Source organism: Myxocyprinus asiaticus, chromosome 23 (assembly GCF_019703515.2).
Source record: "Myxocyprinus asiaticus isolate MX2 ecotype Aquarium Trade chromosome 23, UBuf_Myxa_2, whole genome shotgun sequence".
Taxonomy (NCBI): Eukaryota; Metazoa; Chordata; class Actinopteri; order Cypriniformes; family Catostomidae; genus Myxocyprinus; species Myxocyprinus asiaticus.
Window position 1 is genome coordinate 5231771 of NC_059366.1, and position 19620 is coordinate 5251390.

A 19620-nucleotide genomic window follows, 5' to 3' on the forward strand; every position below is an offset into this window, starting at 1 on the left:
CTCTCATAAACTGTGTAAGATGCGGGAAAGATATTTTTATGTTGCACGTAATAGGCTTATGAGTGGTCCGAAACTCTTGTTTAATTTACAAAAACTACGTGCTATTTAGGATCCCAAGGTTTTCAAGAAGTCTGCCATACAGATTTAGTACTACTTACTGTATGTCTGATTAACGTTCTACTTAGTGCTTCGGGAAACCCAGCAAGTTTTATTTTTTGACACAAGAATTAAATAATAATTGGACTATAGTAATTAATTTGTTGACTAGATGCTGCATTAGTAGAGAACAGCAGTATGTTTGCCGACAAGGCTGAGAGGACGCTAACATTAAAGTTAACCTCAAAGGGTTAGAACATATTTAGACAAACATAACAAACTGTCTATTGAAGCGTTTCCCCCCTCATTTTACTTTTGACTTAACATTTGAGAATATGGACCGAACTAAAACTATTTATTTATTTATTTTATGCACATTAGTTGAAAATGAAATGCTCTTTTTTTAACAGCCAGGATAGGAATGTTCTATGCAATAATCTAAATGTACTGAATGGTTTATGTATTTATTACGCCCTCTTGTGGACTAAGAAAACAACGTCAACTAAAAATCAGCTGACTTTAAAATTCAAATATTAGTTCATATATATGAATATATATATTTATTTCATTTAAAAAAGTACAATACATTTTCATGGTTCAGTCAGTACTGTTTATTTTTGAGTGTTATTTTTTCATTCAGTATCAATTTTAAAAGCTATCAGTTGATTAATCGGTTATCGGCAGGTACTGTACAGTACTTTATCATTATCCAGAGTTCCCACTCCTTAGAGAACTGCACACTGCCTCAATAGACTATTGACAAGGGCAGAAAGAGAGCAACAGATCTTGATGGTAATGAGAAGCAGATGTGAAAAAGATTTGATGGGTTTTGTATTTTATATAAAAAGGAAGGATATACAGAGATGTGCATCACAGTTTCCAGTGTTTAAATTTAAGGCATGGTCACGTGGTTTAACAGTCATGGTTACAGGAAGAACTAAAACAGGATTCAACATGAGGCAAATTGTACAGTATGTGTAATTAACACAATGTGTAACTGAAAGGTAAAATGCTTATACTTAAAGGTGATTTTTCTTTTTTTTTTTTTTTTTTCAATGTTACCTTTTCAACAACCCTATCCCATCTTTAAATATGCAGAGACAACTGTGAGAAAGCCATTCCTAGGTTGGCTTTCTTGACTTAGCAACACTGGCTCAACCAATGGCATCAGTTTGAGGCGGGACAGTCTGTTTGTCCAGCCGATGATGGGAGAATTTGGGGAACCTGTCATTATTTACCAAATTTAAATATGACCAAATTAGAACTGTTACACCCCCCAGTACACAAGTGAGGCCATTAGTTAAAGGGATAGTTCACCCAAAAATGAAAATTCTCTCATCATTTACTCACCCTCATGCCATCCCAGATGTGTATGACTTTCTTTCATCTGTTGAACTCAAATGGAGATTTTTTGAAGAATATTTCAGCTCTGTAGGTTCATACAATGCAAGTGAATGGGTGTCAAAATGTTGATGCTCCAAAAAAGACATAAAGGTAGCATAAAAGTAATCCAAACGACTCCAGTTGTTAAATCCATGTCTTCAGAAGGGATATGAGAGATTGGAGTTGTATGGATTACTTTTATGCTGACTTGTGTGATTTTTGGAGCTTAAAAATGTTGACACCCATTCACTTGCATTGTATGAACCTACAGAGCTGAAATATTCTTCTAAAAATCTCCATTTGAGTTCAGCAGATGAAAGAAAGTCATATACACCTGGGATGGCATGAGGGTGAGTAAATGATGAGAGAATTTTCATTTTTGGGTGAACTATCCCTTTAAGACTTATGAGTAAGCAGGTCATCTAGTTATTCTGAATGAGTAAACAGCTGCACCTCCAACAGATTCCTTGTTAATCTCCCTTTAAGAAAAAAGATATGCTTATAAAAGCCTCTTTTTGGTTTTGAAAACACACACTTTAAAGACAACCTCATTATAGCTAAAGCATAAACTAAGGCACTTGTTCGCACCCAGACCTGTATACAGTGACCAATAAACTAGACCTGATAACCTCTGTCCTCAAGTCAAACAGTCACACAGCCAGAACAAAAGAGACTTTAAACAACAACACATACACACACACACACACACACACACACACACACACACGAGATCCCCGAAAATCAGTAAGATTTAATTGTTTTCTGGGTGTTTGTTAAACTTTGTGTTAACCTACTAAAGCAATTTACATTATACATTTTCATATATTATATACTAAATTTTTTTAATGAAAAATTTTATTTTGCAAAACAAACATTTGTGCATGTATTGCAAAAACACAGTTCTTCATATGCACAAAAATGTTCATATAAGTTACAAAAGGCTGTGTAAGTTGCTGTACTGCCCTGCAAAGACAAAATGCAGTAACTACTGAAATAGTAACATGACTGAAATCGGGTCTATTAGATCGGGGGTTTTCAAACTTACTCCCAAATATGATGATCCCCTTTCGAGGGACCCCTTTCCTAAAATATAAAAGTAGCTACATATTTTCAAGTATAAAACCCATTCATATTGTGTGACAAAAATAGTAAACATAATTAATAAGGACAACATTTTGCTTGTAAAATTAACCAATTTGATTCTATATTGTCATTTTAATAAAGCTTATGAAGAAAACATTATGTTGAACAGTGTATCTGTTTTCTACACATACAGTACATAGTAATGTTAGATGTCTAAACCTGAATAGAAACCAAATGTATCTGTATGGTACTTTTCACTATAAATTTGTCCTAAAGCAGTTTAAAATCAAAGCAAATCTAAAGGTGTCAGTGACAACGAGAACATTCTAAGAAAGATACAACACAAATACAAACTACTCTTGAAAGTATTAATGTTGCAATGAGGAAAGATGAACACTGTGCAGTTTTGTTTTTGTTTACTGTTAAAAACCATGGCTGTCAGTAGGATCAAATAATCTTTTTTTTATTTCTTTTTTTTATTTCAGAATGAAACAGAAATCATTTGAAATTGGATAACTGTTTTTTTTTTTTTGCACTTCTTTCTCTGAAATTTTGCACAGACCCCATAGCACTCCCTTACAACCCCCCTGGGGGTCCCCAGATGCATTTGAAAACCCCCATCTTATACATTTACATTTATGCATTTGGCAGATGCTTTTATCCAAAGCAACTTATAGTGCACTTATTACAGGGACAATCCCCCTGGAGCAACCTGGAGTTAAGTGCCTTGCTCAAGGACACAATGGTGGTGGCTGTGGGAATTGAACCAACAACCTTTTGCTTACCAGTTTAGTGCTTTTCAGTTCCAATGTTTGTGTAGTTACTGTGTTTTGGATTTGTAGGGCAGTGTAGAAGATAAACAAATCAAGATAAGAACATATTGTTCAAGCTCAATGCCTCCAGAAAGCAAAAGTCACCCTTTATCATATGACTGCAGCAAACTCACACAAACACATGCACACGCACACACAAACATACTGTTGAGCTGTACCACAGCTGCCTGTATTAGCTTATTACACTCAACAGCTGATAGACACTCTGCTGGTCTGCTTGAGCTTAATTCCCCCAAAACAAGAAGACATCTGCTTTAACTGAATCCTCAGCACTTATTCAATGCAAAATAATGTATGTCTCTGTGCATTTGTATAATTTATTACAAATGTATGTGTTGCAGAGACAGAGGTTGGCTGGAAGGATGATACAGAAAAATGCCCTCCATAAGCCAGCAGCGCTAATGATCCAAATGGCTCTAAGCCATTGTAAGTGCATGAGGGGGAGATGCATTTAGAGCAGTCACGAGGGATGGGACAGCACAACAGCATGTTGTAGTCCACCAATCACGTAACAATTCAACAATAGCCTTATATCACAATCATGAAAAATCTAATTCATACAATCCAAACACACACATGATGGATGGATGAAATAGAATGACAGATCAGAAAGAGTGACAGACAGACAGATAGATTTTACATTTATGCATTTTGGCCTTTTGGAAATTGAACCAGCAACCTTCTGATTACCAGTTATGTGCTTTAGCCCACTACGCCACCACCACTCCAGATAGATAGATAGATAGATAGATAGATAGATAGATACAACAATAGACAGACAGACAGATAGATACAAAAATAGACAGACAGACAGACAGATAGATACAAAAATAGACAGACAGACAAACAGACAGATAGATAGATAGATACAAAAAACAAATAAATACAAAAATAGACAGACAGACAGACAGACATTTAAATAAATACAAAAATAGACAGACAGACAGACAAATAGATAGATAGATAGATAGATAGATAGATAGACAGATAGACAGATAGATACAACAATAGACAGACAGACAGACAAACAGACAGATAGATACAAAAAACAAATAAATACAAAAATAGACAGACAGACAGACATTTAAATAAATACAAAAATAGACAGGCACAATAGTCCATCCAAAACTAACAAGTATAAACAATTGCTCAATTGTCACTGCTGCATTACTGTATCACACTTATTAGTAGTTACCGCTTCTACATGTATAAAGGAAACACTGTAACAACGTTTGAATCAATGCAACAATGTATGACGCTGATGTATCAGTGTAACCGCTGAACTGTCGCTGTCACTCCACCCGGGAGTGACAGGCTTATTTACGGCTCCCACTCATTTCATCTCAAAGCAAATGTATTATTTACCTTTATATTTTTCAAGCACGTCCTCATAAGCTTGGAGATATTCCTTTTCGTCGGCGAGCATGTGCGGAGCCGCTCCATAACGGGCCATTGCCTGGTCGGTTGAGGCTGGTCATTTACCAGCAGCACTAGCACACTCGAGTCCTGTCTAACTGATCAGCGCCGCTGCTCCGTGAAAGGCGACGCCCCGGCCTCCCCTCCTATGTCCATAAACGGGACTTCCTCTGCCGTTTCAGGCGTAAATCTCAGCCGTGTGCCCGGCGATCAATGAGACTCAGCCCACTTTGCATTCACTGCGTTATCAATCTAGGCCCTGCAATAATGATATTATTATGATATGATTGTGATGATTTGCATATTTATTCTACAAAGTCGATCGCTGTATTATAACTGACCGTTCTTTAAACCGTGCATATGCATCTAGTTTATAATCAGATATAATCAGATAGACGTTTCTACTGATCCATTATCAAATGTCCAAACGGGATAATGTGTAATGCACAGTCATCCTCTATTTCAGAGGCACATTGCGAGTCACTGGAGTTCATTGGGTGGCATGTGTATTTGACTGCTAGGCGGCCACATACTATGACACAAGTGATGTGCTCTCCGTGGTCCTAGAGCCAGAACATTCCCGCTGCTCGTTATTCAAACGGTAGGCGATGTCGCTGCTCTGAACCATTTGAACTATACTCACTTACAAGGCCTTCTCAACCAGAAGCCAACCAATCTGAATTATTTGATCATTTCAGACAATGATAACAGCATGGATTTTGAAAACCTCAAGCATTTCAATAATATTATTTTGTTTATAATTCCGCAAAATCGTTTTTTTTTTCTTTTCTTTTTTACCAGCAGCATATTTGTTGAAAAACAACAACTTATTCTACAATATTTGTAAAAGATTACATAAATAGATAGATAGATAGATAGATAGATAGATAGATAGATAGATAGATAGATAGATAGAGTAAATGAATAATAATGAGTTCCTTGAACTTCTTTCTCTTAAAAATCCCCAAAATTAAGGTTTTAAGTACTGGTATAATAACTCAAACGATCAAGTACAGAACTAAGGTAGTGCAGTACCAGCCCCTGCACTTGAATAATTTAAGTATGATTGCTTGGTCAAAAACAACTTATGTGGGCATTAATTTAGTTGTTATTAAGAACTTTTAAGATTTTAGCTCTTTTTAAAATTATTGATTTTGTTTTACTGTAAATAGCTGTTTTGCATTGTCACCATTAGGGTGATTAGTGTTTCCTTTGGTGAACTGGGATCCTGTTCAATACCTGTAATTTCTCCATGTTCATGTAATTATGCATAGCTGAAGTGTACCTTTATGTGCATTCTTTGGGGGATCAAGTTTAATGCCTGACCTCAGTTATACTTTTCTCTGATACAATAATATAAATGTTCATTTGAATCTTGCTATTAGTTGATAAATCTTGTTTGTATGACATACCTTTAAGTAAATTAAGTTGAATGAACAGATACATTTGTGTATATCTAACAAAGGTTTTCTAGTTGTGCTGACATAAAATGACCATGAGTTGAATTTACTTATAACGTGTGATGCAAAAATGCTACATATATTTTAAGTAAATCCAACACATCTTTTTTTCAATGTGGACGGACGGATGGACAGACAGAGGTACAGACAGACAGACAGATAGATAGCATCCCAAACTAAATAGATAAGTATATAAATATTTGATATTGATAGTTGATTATGCTACTACCAGCTAAACTGCTGAAATGAACTGCTGTCTGTCTGTATTAATATCAAGGGGTATTTGTCTTCTGACAAATTGTATCAATCAAAAGATTTCTCATATCAGGTCATTCCACAATGCACACAGTCCTCCAGTCTTCACATTCTAGAGCTTTACTGAAAAACATTCATACCACGCTCATATACTGCATTGTCATTAATGCTGAATCATCTTTCAGCTAAGCTTTTAAAAGCAATGCTGTATCACTTACAGCTACCAAAACAGCTTTATAATGCATCACAAGAAACTTTGCACAGACTCTTTTTCTTACGATGATGATGATAATGATGATAAACTCAGATTTGACATGTGTTTCCGATACAAGACAAAAAGCACATGCTCATTCTTCAAGTTCCAATGCCCTTTTTAATCCGTACCCATTTCTTAAACAGCCAAACAATCCCAAACTCAGTGCATCGTCGTTATGTATAATTTGTCCAACACATTTGCATCTGCAATTCACTGACTGTTGTTTGCGCACATACCAAAATGACAACAGGCCTCATCAATGCATCCAATGTATTTATGTTTATGAGTGGAACATTTTGGATCCCTACCCGCAATTCTGAGCACAGCTCTCTCGGCTGGATCCAGCACGGATCCTCCCTGGATCTTCCGCTTTGAGCGCTCATGTCTGGGTAAATTCCACGGTAACGTGTCCCCCGGTGCCGGCGACACACAGCCGGATTTCACGCTGTATTCTTCATCATCGGAGAAATCTGCCGATGAAGACACAGAACAGCGATGGGACGCGTTCCCAGACCCGGATCTCTGCACAAAGACAAAAGAAAAGCGATAAATGCAGCGACAGCAGGTAAATACAAATAACGATGTAAATGAAATCTACACGGTCTCACCATTACTGCGTTCACGATAGACCGCGATTAAAGGACGCATCGGCTCTTTGCGAATAGACTCGAACGGTCAGAGATTGACAATAAAACAAAAACACCCAGCAGAATGAATTGCATGTGGCTCCCCTGACAGGACACTCACCGCTGTGTACATCTCAAAATGATGAAGAGAAATCCTATTTCCACTTGCCACTGGCATACAGCGATGTCATTCTGGATAGAACCGCACCCTTCTGAAAGAATTCCGTCTTGATCCCAAAGCATGAAACGATGTGAAATCCCCCAGAGAGAGAACAGACCGCACTGAGGGAGCCGTGCCACAGCGTCACCATACAGTGATACTCGCAGACTAGAACCACGGACAGAAGCCAGACACTGAATTACTGAGAATAACTTGAGTTGTGATGTTACAGCGCCATCCGTGGAAGTGCTGCTCCTGTCTGCTGCTTTCACCCATGCAGAATAGAAGAACCTCCTTTACTTGCTCTGAATGACTTTGGCTTTTTTCCCGTTTTTAACAGTAGTTGTGAAAAATAATAAATGGTAATGTATTTCAAACACTTGGGTAAACAAGTGAACATTAAAGTTGAACTGTGTTCTCAGAATAAGGGTATTTTTGCATAAACTTGGGGCATGGTGTCACATGTGTTTTAAATGTTGTCATTTTATACAATTCATGTATTACCATTTAGTTTGGCCAAAGCAATCTTTTAATATTGGCAGAGGCAAAAAGCAACCAAAAGCATCACTAAGTGCAAACAGTTTAAGATGTGACAGCAAATAATGACAGATACTATTTACATCCCTAATTAAATACTGACACACAGTACAGCGGTATTACTGCAGCATGTTTATTTTTGTGTTTATTTAGAGTCCCACAAACAACCCCCTACCTCTAAATCTAGCCCTAACCTTCCCTTACAAAAATGAACCATGGTTTTACTACAGTATCCATAGTATAACCATGGAATTTTATAGTAAAATCGTATTAACCACAAAATTAAACATATTATATTAACACTTTATTACTGTAGTAACACCTTGGTTAATTTATTAAAACTCTGGCTTCTGCCCAAAAAAAAAAAAAAACAAACAAATACTACAATAACTATAGTAAAAACATGGTTAATTTTACCCAGATCAAAACTTTCTCTAAACTCCTAGACCTTCACCGTGACCAAATCACTTTGAGGGAAACAACAAGTGTTATTAAAGGAAATATTAAAAGGAAACAAGAGGGGAAAAGTGGGACAAAAGGCGGAATCAAACCCGGAATGAAAAACACATCCACACCGTCTATCACGCCTAGTGCAAATAGTCACTCCATTTAAAATATTTTTGTTACATTTTCCATTTTACTGTTTCATTCATTTTTTTGTGCTTTGTAATTGTTGTACTGTTTAAATTTGTTGAAAGGCATTAAATTGCCCTTTAAATAAAAAATTAAGATAGCTTTTTTTTACTTTAAATAGCATATTATCTAAAAAAATAAAAAAAAATAAAAAAAATGTAAACATCAAAAGCAATATAAAGTACGGTCTAACATACAGTCAGCCGATCATTTTCACCAAAATATTTCCAGACGTTTGCAATAATGACAGATTGGGCTGACTGTAAATTACCCTGCTTATTACACGGCTACCTACCAAATAAATGAAAAAATGGACATGAAATATTGATTTGCATTAAATTATTATTATTTTGTGAGAAGAAAGATATCACGAAGTCTCCAGAAACAGCTGAATTCCATCTCTGGTATGCGTCAAAGTTCTGTTGCTGTTTATTTTGAGAAAATGACCATCTGACTCATTGTCCTGATTATTACAAGACTACTTGTCTTGCCAAATAAATCAGTATGATTGGTCAATTGCGCCATATAGAGGGCTGATTTTTCTGAAGAATAACCGCGCATTTGGGAAGTAACTGATATCAGCTCGTCCGAGTATGCAGAGTCATCTTTCCTACTTCTTGTATCACTCTGTGATCACTACAATTAAGTTAATAAAATTATTTGAACTCAAATCAATGTTTCATGTACATTTATTTATTTATTTGGCATGTATTGTTGTAATAAGTGGGATAATGAGGAGTCAGAAGGTCATTTTTGCTGAATAAAAACCAACTGAACTCCGACGCAAACCAGAGGTGGATTTCAGCTGTTTCTAGAGACAGTGATTTCTTCCTTCTCACATAATTATACAATTTAAACACAAACCAATATGTATAATAAATGTCCATTTGTTTGATTATTTTTTTTATTTGGTAGGTAGCCATGTAATAAGCAGGATAATGTACAGTCAGTCGGTCATTAATGCAAAATAAATCCCGCAAGGTTGATATAAACCCAGACAGCGAAACTGTCTTGGTTTATTTTGAGATAACGACTGGCTGACTGTATATTATGCTTATTACAAGGCTCCCTACCAAATAAAAAAATAAATATATAGGAATGAAATATTGATAATAATAATAGTAATAATAATCAAAATCAATAAACAGTAGGTTCTCCTTGTGACAACTCCTATAGTGCCCCAAAATGCCCTGCGAGGACTATTTATAAGAATCAGTGTGTGTCCAATGAACTTTTTCCCTGGGATTTAACTGTGAAAATGTTCAGCTTTTTTAAATTCATGACTTCAAGGGATGTGTCTATACTGAAATTGACTTAAAGTCTTTTCAAAACCTACCCTGAGATATATTCACTGGAGTAAAATGTGTGACAACTAGCCCCGGTCTCCTCTGTGCTTCAACTTTAAGTATGACAGGCTTCTAAATGCATGAATGTAAGTTAACAGGTCCAAGGCGAGCAGTCACTTGGCTTGTGAGGCCAGTAACCCAGACAACATGTGCTCCAGTCCAGATCACTTCAGAGAGTGGATTACAACAAGTAAATAACACAGTAAATATTCTAAAGAATTGAAAACATGATGTTGATTTTCTCAGGTTTCTGTTTTGATTTCCAATGAAAAAGCACTGTGATCATGTGTCATTTTATGAATGTAGCCGGATTTTGTTTTAACAATGGCTTTTAAGGGTAAAATAGGTAGAAATACTAAAGATCCAAATCTGTGGTCCTGAACTACAGTAGCACAATGAGCTAATTGCAAAAACTAAAAGGGAAACATTAACATTCCTTGCTGTATCCAAACTGATCTAAGCATTTTGATGACGCACACATTGCTCTAAATAGTGTAACATCATTCTCATTTTTCTACATTTGAAGACATTGAATATGTATGCTGTAGATGTACATGATTTGTTGGATGAAACCCTGAATCTTTTTAAAGCTTACTACTGAGATAATATTTCATAGAATGTATTGTGTTCATCTCTACACAATTTAGACACATGACAAAGAATTATCATACTCCATTGTGAATTATCTATGGCTGCACACGTTTTCAATAGTGCATGCTGTCTGAGACCACTAGTGAAAATGTTTCTATTTATTTTCTACCATTATATAAAATATGTCTATAAAAAAAATAAAAATCATTACAAATGATATTATCAGCAAAACAATTTAAGGGGAAAAGTTACAATGAAAAATGTACAAGAATTTCTTCATATTTAGCATGTTCTCTGTTTGCTTATCTGTTTGCTTATGACAGCATGCATTCAAAACTGATGATCCATGTTACCCCAGCATGATTTGAGAATGTTCCAGCGACTTGTGTGCTTCAATGGAAGCAAGAAAATTGGACCTTTTGTACACATGGTGAATGTCACCCGTTTGTTTACTTTTTTAGTGACCTAGGAATAGAGCAGGATCTTAAATATTTTGCATTACATTTTACACTCTGTTTAAACATTTTCATAATCATTAAACTTCCTGTTTATTTCCAGCTTTAAATGAAAAATATAATGTGGTCTCAGACTTTTAGGGTCTACTGCATATCATGAAAATTTAATACAAATAATGTAATGCAGTATAGACCTATGTAACACATAAGTACTGAAATGCTTTAAATATTTAGCATAGCGATAGACTATTATTGATTGTGTCCTCCTGACAACAAAGATCAAGTTCTGCTGTAAGGTAATACAGATCAGAGCAGATATTTCTGGGGTATTTTTAGTAAGGCTAGATCTCAAAGCCTCAAAAGACATTCAGGGCTTCTGATCAAACAAAGAGTGCAACACTAAAGCAGTTCAGATATTCTTATTAGACACTGTTCAATATCTACTATATTATATAGCTGTTTAAACTGCAATCTGATCTTATAAAGCTTAATAAAATTAAAGATGTAAGACAAACACAACCAAATCCGCATATGCAAAATCATTGTCATCCACATCCTGTTTTTCCAAGTGTAATTTTTTAGTTACAAAGGGCCTTTAAAAAATGGTCCAATAACTTTCCTGCCTTTCATTAGAACCTAAAGCTAACAATGCATGTTTGTACAGTTTTTTTTTCCTTTTCTTTTTTCTTTTTGTAATTAAAATGTTTTATTAAATCATACAATAACAAGGAAATGCAAAACATATATATATAAAATCAACATTTGGGGGCTCCGTCCCCAAGACTCTGAATTAACAGGGAGTAATACACTGATGCCTCATGACCTTTTCCAAAAGCAGTAATCACCTCTCCTAGAGTATCAGCTGCTTTAGTGGGGTGTATGTTACTTCCAAAAACAGTACAAAGCAGGTGGCGCAGTTGCAAATACCTATAAAACTGAGATCTGGGAATCCCAAAATGTTGAACCAGATTTTCAAACGATCTCAACACTCCACTCTCATATAGATCACCAAGTGTATAACCCCCCTCCCAATCCACTCTGACCAGCAGAAAGGGGACTTACCGATACACAATCTTGGGTTCTGCCATATGCTCAAGGCAACATTTAAATAAATGTCAGATTTAAACATTCTGGACACTTTAGTCCATACCGAGTGTACATGCAAAATAACGGGGTGTGACTTAACTTCCCCGATTAGTTTGATAGAGAGACTTTGCAATGGCGAAATAGGGGCAAGAACTTCCTGTTCAATACCAAACCAGGGAGGGGCTCTCTCAGGTGGAAGAGACCAATGAGCCAAATGTCTTAGACTGAACGCATAGTAATAAAACAAAATCTTGGGCAGGCCTAGCCCACCTATGTCAAGCAGCCTATGCAACTTATTGAAATGTAATCTGGGACGCTTAACATTCCAAATGAAGGATTCGCTATGCTATCAAATTGCTTGAAATAATAGAGGGGGACATCTAAAGGGAGAGATTGTAGCAGGTAGTTGAATTTTGGAATACAGTTCATTTTAATAACATTAACCTTCCCAATCATCGATAAATGTAATGAAGCCCACATCGCTCGAAAAGTGATTAAAGGGTCAAAATTAACTAACTAAATCACACAAATTTGCTGGGAATAAAACCTCAAATATTTAATTCCCTGTTTGGGCCACTGGAAGGCGCCCGGCTGGAAAGCCGTTACTGGACAGTACGCTGTCAGAGCCAAAGTTTTGGATTTAGACCAAGTGACTTTGTACCCTGAGAACTTGGAAAAAGAGTTAATAATTCTGTGGAGGCAAGGCATAGATCTAGTAGGGTCAGAGACAAATAATAAAATATCATCTGCATAAAGCAGAAGCTTATGCGCCACACCTCCCACCGTCACCCCTGGAAAATCATCTTCCTTTCTTATCACGGCTGTTAATTGTTCCAGGACAAGACAGAACAATAATGGGGAAAGAGGACAACCCTGCCGGGTGCCCCTATCCAGAGTAAAATAATCTGAAATGAATGTTTCTACAGTTTTAATGAAACCTGTGTTGATTAAATTAGAAAAGGCATTTTGTTCTTTAAACTGCCAAAAATATCAAATAACATGTTTGTGTGTAATTACCAGTAGATTACTTCTGAATTGTAATGTGGTACTGATTACAAATTACTTGACTAAAATTGTAGTTATTAAAGTAATTGATTGGATTGCATTTTTAAGGTAATCTTTTGGATTACTTCTTACCTAATCCTGTTTATTTGATGCCACATGCAATTTAGTCAAGGATGTGACCACCTGGGGCCTGGGTAGCTCAGCGATTACTGACGCTAACTACCACCCCTGGAGTCACGAGTTTGAATCCAGGGTGTGCTGAGTGACTCCAGCCAGGTCTCCTAAGCAACCAAATTGGCTGGGTTGCTAGGGAGGGTAGAGTCACATGGGGTAACCTCCTCGTGGTCACGATTAGCTGTTCTCGCTCTCAATGGGGCGTGTGGTAAGTTGTGCATGGATCGCGGAGAGTAGCATGAGCAGCCACATGATAAGATGCGTGGATTGACGGTCTCAGAAGCGGAAGCAACTGTGACTTGTCCTCCGCCACCCAGATTGAGGGGAGTAACCGCACCACCACGAGGACCTACTAAGTAGTGGGAATTGGGCATTCCAAATTGGGAGAAAAGGGGATAAAGATTTTAAAAAAAGGATGTAAAACCGGATATTCAACGAGAAAAAATGTAGGGCAGAACTTGATATTATCCTTCGGGATTGTAAAAGGGGATGTTCCACACCAGAAGGCACAAGTGCAGCTAGCTGGCCATGGTGTCTATATATGACAGGTGGTTGGTGGGGAGGGGTTGGTGACATTGGCCACAGATAAAGTTGTTTCAGAGGTGGGGCAAGATATTTTATGAAAGATTATGAAGATAAACATTAATCTTTCTTTGGAATAATGTGCACAGATGAATCATGTAGGCCTACAGTAAGAAGTAACATACAAGCCAGTAACATGTAAAATAAAATATTTTACTAAAATATTTAGTCAAATAAGTGAAAGTAAATACAGGCAATTTCATCATGATGTATGAACATATCCAGCCTGGTCTCATGAACATTACGTGACTGTGGCAACATTTTCGCCAAATGAAATTATGTGCCTTATTACACGTTTGGCTGCAGTTTCCCAGTGAAATGTCCAGAGGGGGGGGGTGCCAAAAGGCAAGTGAAATGGTGTCATAACCAGACAAGGTTTTTAAAGTGAATATTAGACGGATGTTTTAATAAGTAAAACGTACCTCCCTAACCTAAAACTTTAACCTAAACTTAACCAATAGTGTCAAAAAACAAAATGAGAAATAAAAAGCAAATTTTCTGAAGCAACCATATCATTTCGTGTCGCTACTATGACACTTTCATATCATGTGTCAGCTTGCATGTTTGGATGCTCGAGCCTCGGCCTTCCAAGTCCAAATTCCAATGCTCTAGTAAGTGAGCTAGCGCGCAAGCTAATCACAATAAAGTGTGTTAATGTAGGTGAGTCTGTATAACAAGCATTAAAATGTAGCCTACCATTTTTCAAATGATGTGTTATAGTAAAAGTGTTTCGATATCATAACATAGAAGAGTGAGTGTAACAGTGCGAAAAATAATACTGCCTTCACGTGCTATCGGAATTATCGTAAATACGAGTTTCCCACTCGGAAGTTGCACATGAACGACCCCTCAAGTTGTAATTACGACTGGGAAACTCTGAGATAATTTTGATAACCGAGTATCCGAGATGGGAGGAGTCCCAAACTTTCAACATGGCAGAGGAGAGTACAGTTTCTGTAGTTTTTCTAAATACAGCTAATTGGTAGCGCTTGCCGTTTTGGCCAAATTCATTTATGTACATCAGCAACCATTTCATGCATGTTGTACATTTTTACACTGTAAAAATAGCTTGTATTTAACCAAAATTCCATTACCGTCCACAAGCTGAGTAATATTTTTTATGGTGTCAAAATAAAAGTTCCTCAAGAAATATGTATAAATGAACATGGCGTCGTCCATGTTTCCAGTTCTTTCTGACAACAAAGCACTTGAACATGACGTACTCGTAATTACCACTTCAGAAGTGGGAAGTAGGATAATTCTGATAGCACATGAAGGCAGGATAAGTCTTTATAAAGTCATAATCAGCCGTTGTGGTCGTGATTTGTTTGAAAGTGAATAAAACGCACACGTTGTAGCACCTCTAGTGTTCATTTCACCTGGAAACTGTGACGAAACATAGAATTCGACATGTAAGAGTCAGTTAGCAAAAATGTAGTTATAGTACCGTTTATTCTATGAGACTAGGTTGTACGTATTCCATTTCTCTTTGGGTTTGGGACAAATCAAATCAAATTAAGTTTAAAGATGCAATATGTAATATATTTACTGTACTAAAGCATAAAATTATCATAATATGTTATCAGAGATTTAGGAAACATGCTAAGTTGAAATACTGGCTTCTCCTAAAACAATGCTACAGCCAGTATATTCTACTTTGGAATGTCCATTCCGGTCCGGAATTTCTGTTTGTGTTTTGGCCTGTGTGATCCCGCCCACTGCCCATTTCCCAATAGTATTTTGACACCCAGGGTTGCCAGATTTGAAACAAGTTAGCAGGCAAACACAGCATGCTGCAGCCATGGAAGCCAGCAATACATCTAGCTAACATTGGCAGAGTTATAAAAAATCCACATGAGCTGGTTTATCATTGTTGCGTGTCCTCAACCTGGCAACCGGCGTGAGCTTCGAGTCTGGAGAGTAGGGGGCGGGGGAGACAACTCTCTCCAGTATTTTGAATTTGGACTGCAGTACCCATTGTAAACGCTTGATGTCAATGTTACATATTGCTCCTTTAAGTGATGAGTAATAAGGCTGTTCATTTTCACTCATCTGACTAATTGTTTACTTAATTTTATATTATTATTTCACCTTTTACATTTTATGCTAGTCTCATTAATTGTTTTCATGAAGACCCGGCCATAACTGTTTTCAGTGTAAATGTTTGCACATTTCTGAGGTTATCGTAGGATGTGTTGCATCTCTGATTTAGTGGTCTGTGCTTGTAGGTAAGGAAATATCTTAAGTGCTAATTAGTTCAGGTATACGTACTGGCTTGCGTGTTGGCGTGAGCTGCACTGTGTGGTAAAACTCCGGCTGGACTCTTTTCTTCACTCTGCGCCTCCTCACGGCCGCCGCGCTCGAGTCCGGCTCGCTCTCCGGGATCTCAGTGAGCTTCTCTTCAGAAACGCGCACGCGTGTGCTCCTCCTCACATGACGTGGACTGTGACGACACACCTGTCAAAAGACCATAATATCGCAGCAGAAACAATAAGCAAAATGTAAAGCTACAGTCTACATTAGGTTTCGCCATTTTAAAATGTCAAGTTTCCCATTCCGATGTATTTTTGTTTCTCAGAGATTTACTTTGTGAAAATATGCAATATTTATATAAAAAGTCAGTACAGTCTCTCTGAATTACAATATAAGTCACACATGCGCAGGGGCGTAGCAATCATTTCAGAAGTGAGGGGGACAGAATGATTAGCGCCAGATGAACATAAATACATAAGATATATATTTTAAGGGATCTCAATCAATTACAATTTTTAATTGAATTAATTACATGAATGACCAGTGAACTTTTGCATTTACACATTTAGACATTTGCTGTATGAAAGATACAGCATAAACACATTTGCCCTGTGAAATGTGAGGGGGACACGTCAACCGCCTCCCCCGCGAATTTTACGCCCTTGCACATGCGCAATGCGTATATCCCTCAGCTGCTTAGGCTACTGTTTCCTATTCGAGATGAAAGAAACTAGGCCTATCAAAACAGTAACAACATTTTTTTTTAAATCACACTTTCAAATCATACTTTCTATGACATTGACAGACGAGCAAGAGAAAGAGAATTACCTCAGAGCGAAAATGATGAGTCCGGAGACCAGCTTCTAGAACAAATGGGAATGAATGAAACAACCCCCAAATGCATTCAGTCATATTGCTTCTTAAAGATGCTGTTCTAACAATTTTGTCTGGTCTTGAAATGAAGAACACTGTATTAAGCACACAATGAGAGCAAACGGAGGGAAATGAGCATCGCTCGCGCGTCGCGCGTGACGCACCCAGGATCGTATTTTAACCCATAAGAAGGTGAGAATGAATTAAAATTTCAAACAATTCTGCTAATTCACATTTAGCATGCACGTTACAGCACTGACATGCAATAGAAAGACATGTAAGCTGGACACAATGCGACGCGTCTGCGTTACTCACCACGGCTCCTCGAACGCTTAGTAAACACGGGTTTTATGGGTATTTTCTCATTGCGGAGCTTTCGATGCCAGCAACCGAGAAACAAAATTGTGGCGACAGTTCCTATCAAAAGCAATAACAGTAGTAATACGCATTGAATACTTAAGGGTCTCAATAAGACCAAAAAAGCCGCAGCAATCATTGCGATGTAGGGCAGCTACTCCTACACATATGGATCCTCTCCGCATGTAAATACTAAGAAAGAAAGGCTATTTCATGCTGGAATGCCTGACTTGTACCCCCTGAATATAATCTCATGATGCGTATACTTCAATGATGTATCACAACAAGGCATGACTCAGCAGAAGCGCCTGTTGTTACAGCTCATGCAGGGGCAGCATCAGCATCTGAGCTCAGCAAAGCTGTGGCGAGGAAGATCTGTAAAGGTCTCGGATTATACAGCGCCTCTGTGGTTTCCGAATTTCAAATGTCCAAGCGAAGTGTTACTAACACTCCACCACAAATATTAGCCATTTGGGTGAAATTGGAGCAGTCAACATAGTCCTGTTGAATATATCTTTCAGTTTTAGTAACTTGATATCTACCACATTCCTCAACTGGCAGGTGACTGAACAATGTCTTTAGTCACTTTTTGTAGAATCATTTATTTTCTGGTTTTTTATTTAGTCTGTTGATTTGAAATCGGGTTTGGTGTAGGCTCAGCACTGGATCATGGGGTCCTGGGGCACAAATGCCAAACGGCCCACAACACACCCACAACCCACCCATGCAACACAACACACAATCCCATCCATAAACAGGTGTGGTTTGAACTCATGGGGCCCTCCTTCACAAATTGGGCTCCAGTACATGCTTGAAACCAGCGCCGGTGTCCTGAAAATATATGCTACCTATCAGGATGTGCTACCAAAGCTATATTCACATAGTTTTAGGCTTGGGGTTAGGATTTGGGGTAGGGTAAGGGCTTAGTACAGCCTCACCATATCACACTATCTGATAGTTATGCTGGTAGCACATCCTGATAGGTATTATCTGCCGGCCAATATGTGCTACCTAGGTTTTTAACACATTTCATGGTGTTGTACTACATACCGACAGGTTCTTCCGTGCCTCCCGACATGTGCTACCCATGTTTTAACATACATGATAACATATCACTGTTTTTACTGCTGGTAGCACATCCTGAGCAGGTAGCACAGACTGTCAGAACACCGGTCCTCCATATAGGCAAACTAAGCAAGTTATTTAGGGGGACCCACAGTGTCAAAGACATTATAAGTAGTGTTACGAACATACTGACGCCACCCCCCCACTTTTCTGCTTAGAGCCCCCAGAAGGCTAGGACCGGCACTGCATGAAACAAAATGTGGCACTTGTGTTTTTCCAGAGATGGGGCCCTCTATCAAGGTGGAGAGGTCTGATTGCTTGGGGTCCATGGGTGTCTGAGGCCCTTGGTATGTGCCCCATGTGTGTGGTTGGTAATCCTGCCCTGTTTGGGCTGTTTCTTAAACCTTCAGAAAGCAGTGCACACAATCCGATTTAGGATATCTTCAGCCATTTTTTTAATTTTATTGACTTAATTAATTTTTTATTGACTTTGTTTATTCTCTATAGGGCAGGTGGTTGAACAAAGCAATCTGTTACTTTTTTGTAATTAAGTTGGCTTCTCTTAACTGGAGTTAAGTTTTTTATTGACCAATACATTTATTTTTTTTTATTTTTTTTATTTTTTAAATCTAGATCATTTAAGTATTTTATATTTTACATTTTACATATGTTATGATTAAAATCCCAGTCTAGGTTGGGGTAAACCATAACAAAGGTAAAGGAGTCCTTTATGAATAAAGGAATCCAGGGCTGTGTTCCATTTCAAACTTTTATCCCCTTCCCTCGCAAACTTCACTCCATCTCATGGACTCGGATGTACGTCACTGCTTACGTTGCACGAGTGTTGTGCAATGGGTTTATCTGGAACACCCTTAACCCTTGATCACTTGGAGCATGTTGAAGGATGATGTCAATTTGTGGAATTATATAGTGATTTTTGCACCTGAGAATTTTTTTATTTGGAGATTGATTTCAGAGGCTTATGTATAAATCTTGTATGTTTATTTATTCATTTTTTTAATTAGAATGAATTGTTAGAAAGGATTAATCAAGATTTACACAAATGAAAATGCTAACATAACGATGAACTCATAG

General features: G+C 37.5%; 1 protein-coding gene across 1 annotated transcript in view; it reads right to left on the bottom strand.

Annotated features, from left to right (window-relative positions):
* The window catches only part of LOC127413600 (dystonin-like), a 276523-nt gene extending 258822 nt beyond the window's left edge, over window positions 1–17701 (bottom strand). The window contains exons 1-4 of the mRNA XM_051650862.1: window positions 17419–17701; window positions 17059–17093; window positions 16249–16434; window positions 7091–7304 (exon numbers count right to left, since the gene is read on the bottom strand). Coding sequence (XP_051506822.1) covers window positions 7091–7304; window positions 16249–16434; window positions 17059–17093; window positions 17419–17599 — 616 coding nt within the window. The 5' untranslated portion in view covers window positions 17600–17701. The remainder of the gene's footprint in view (window positions 1–7090; window positions 7305–16248; window positions 16435–17058; window positions 17094–17418) is intronic.
* Between the last annotated feature and the right edge of the window lie 1919 nt (window positions 17702–19620).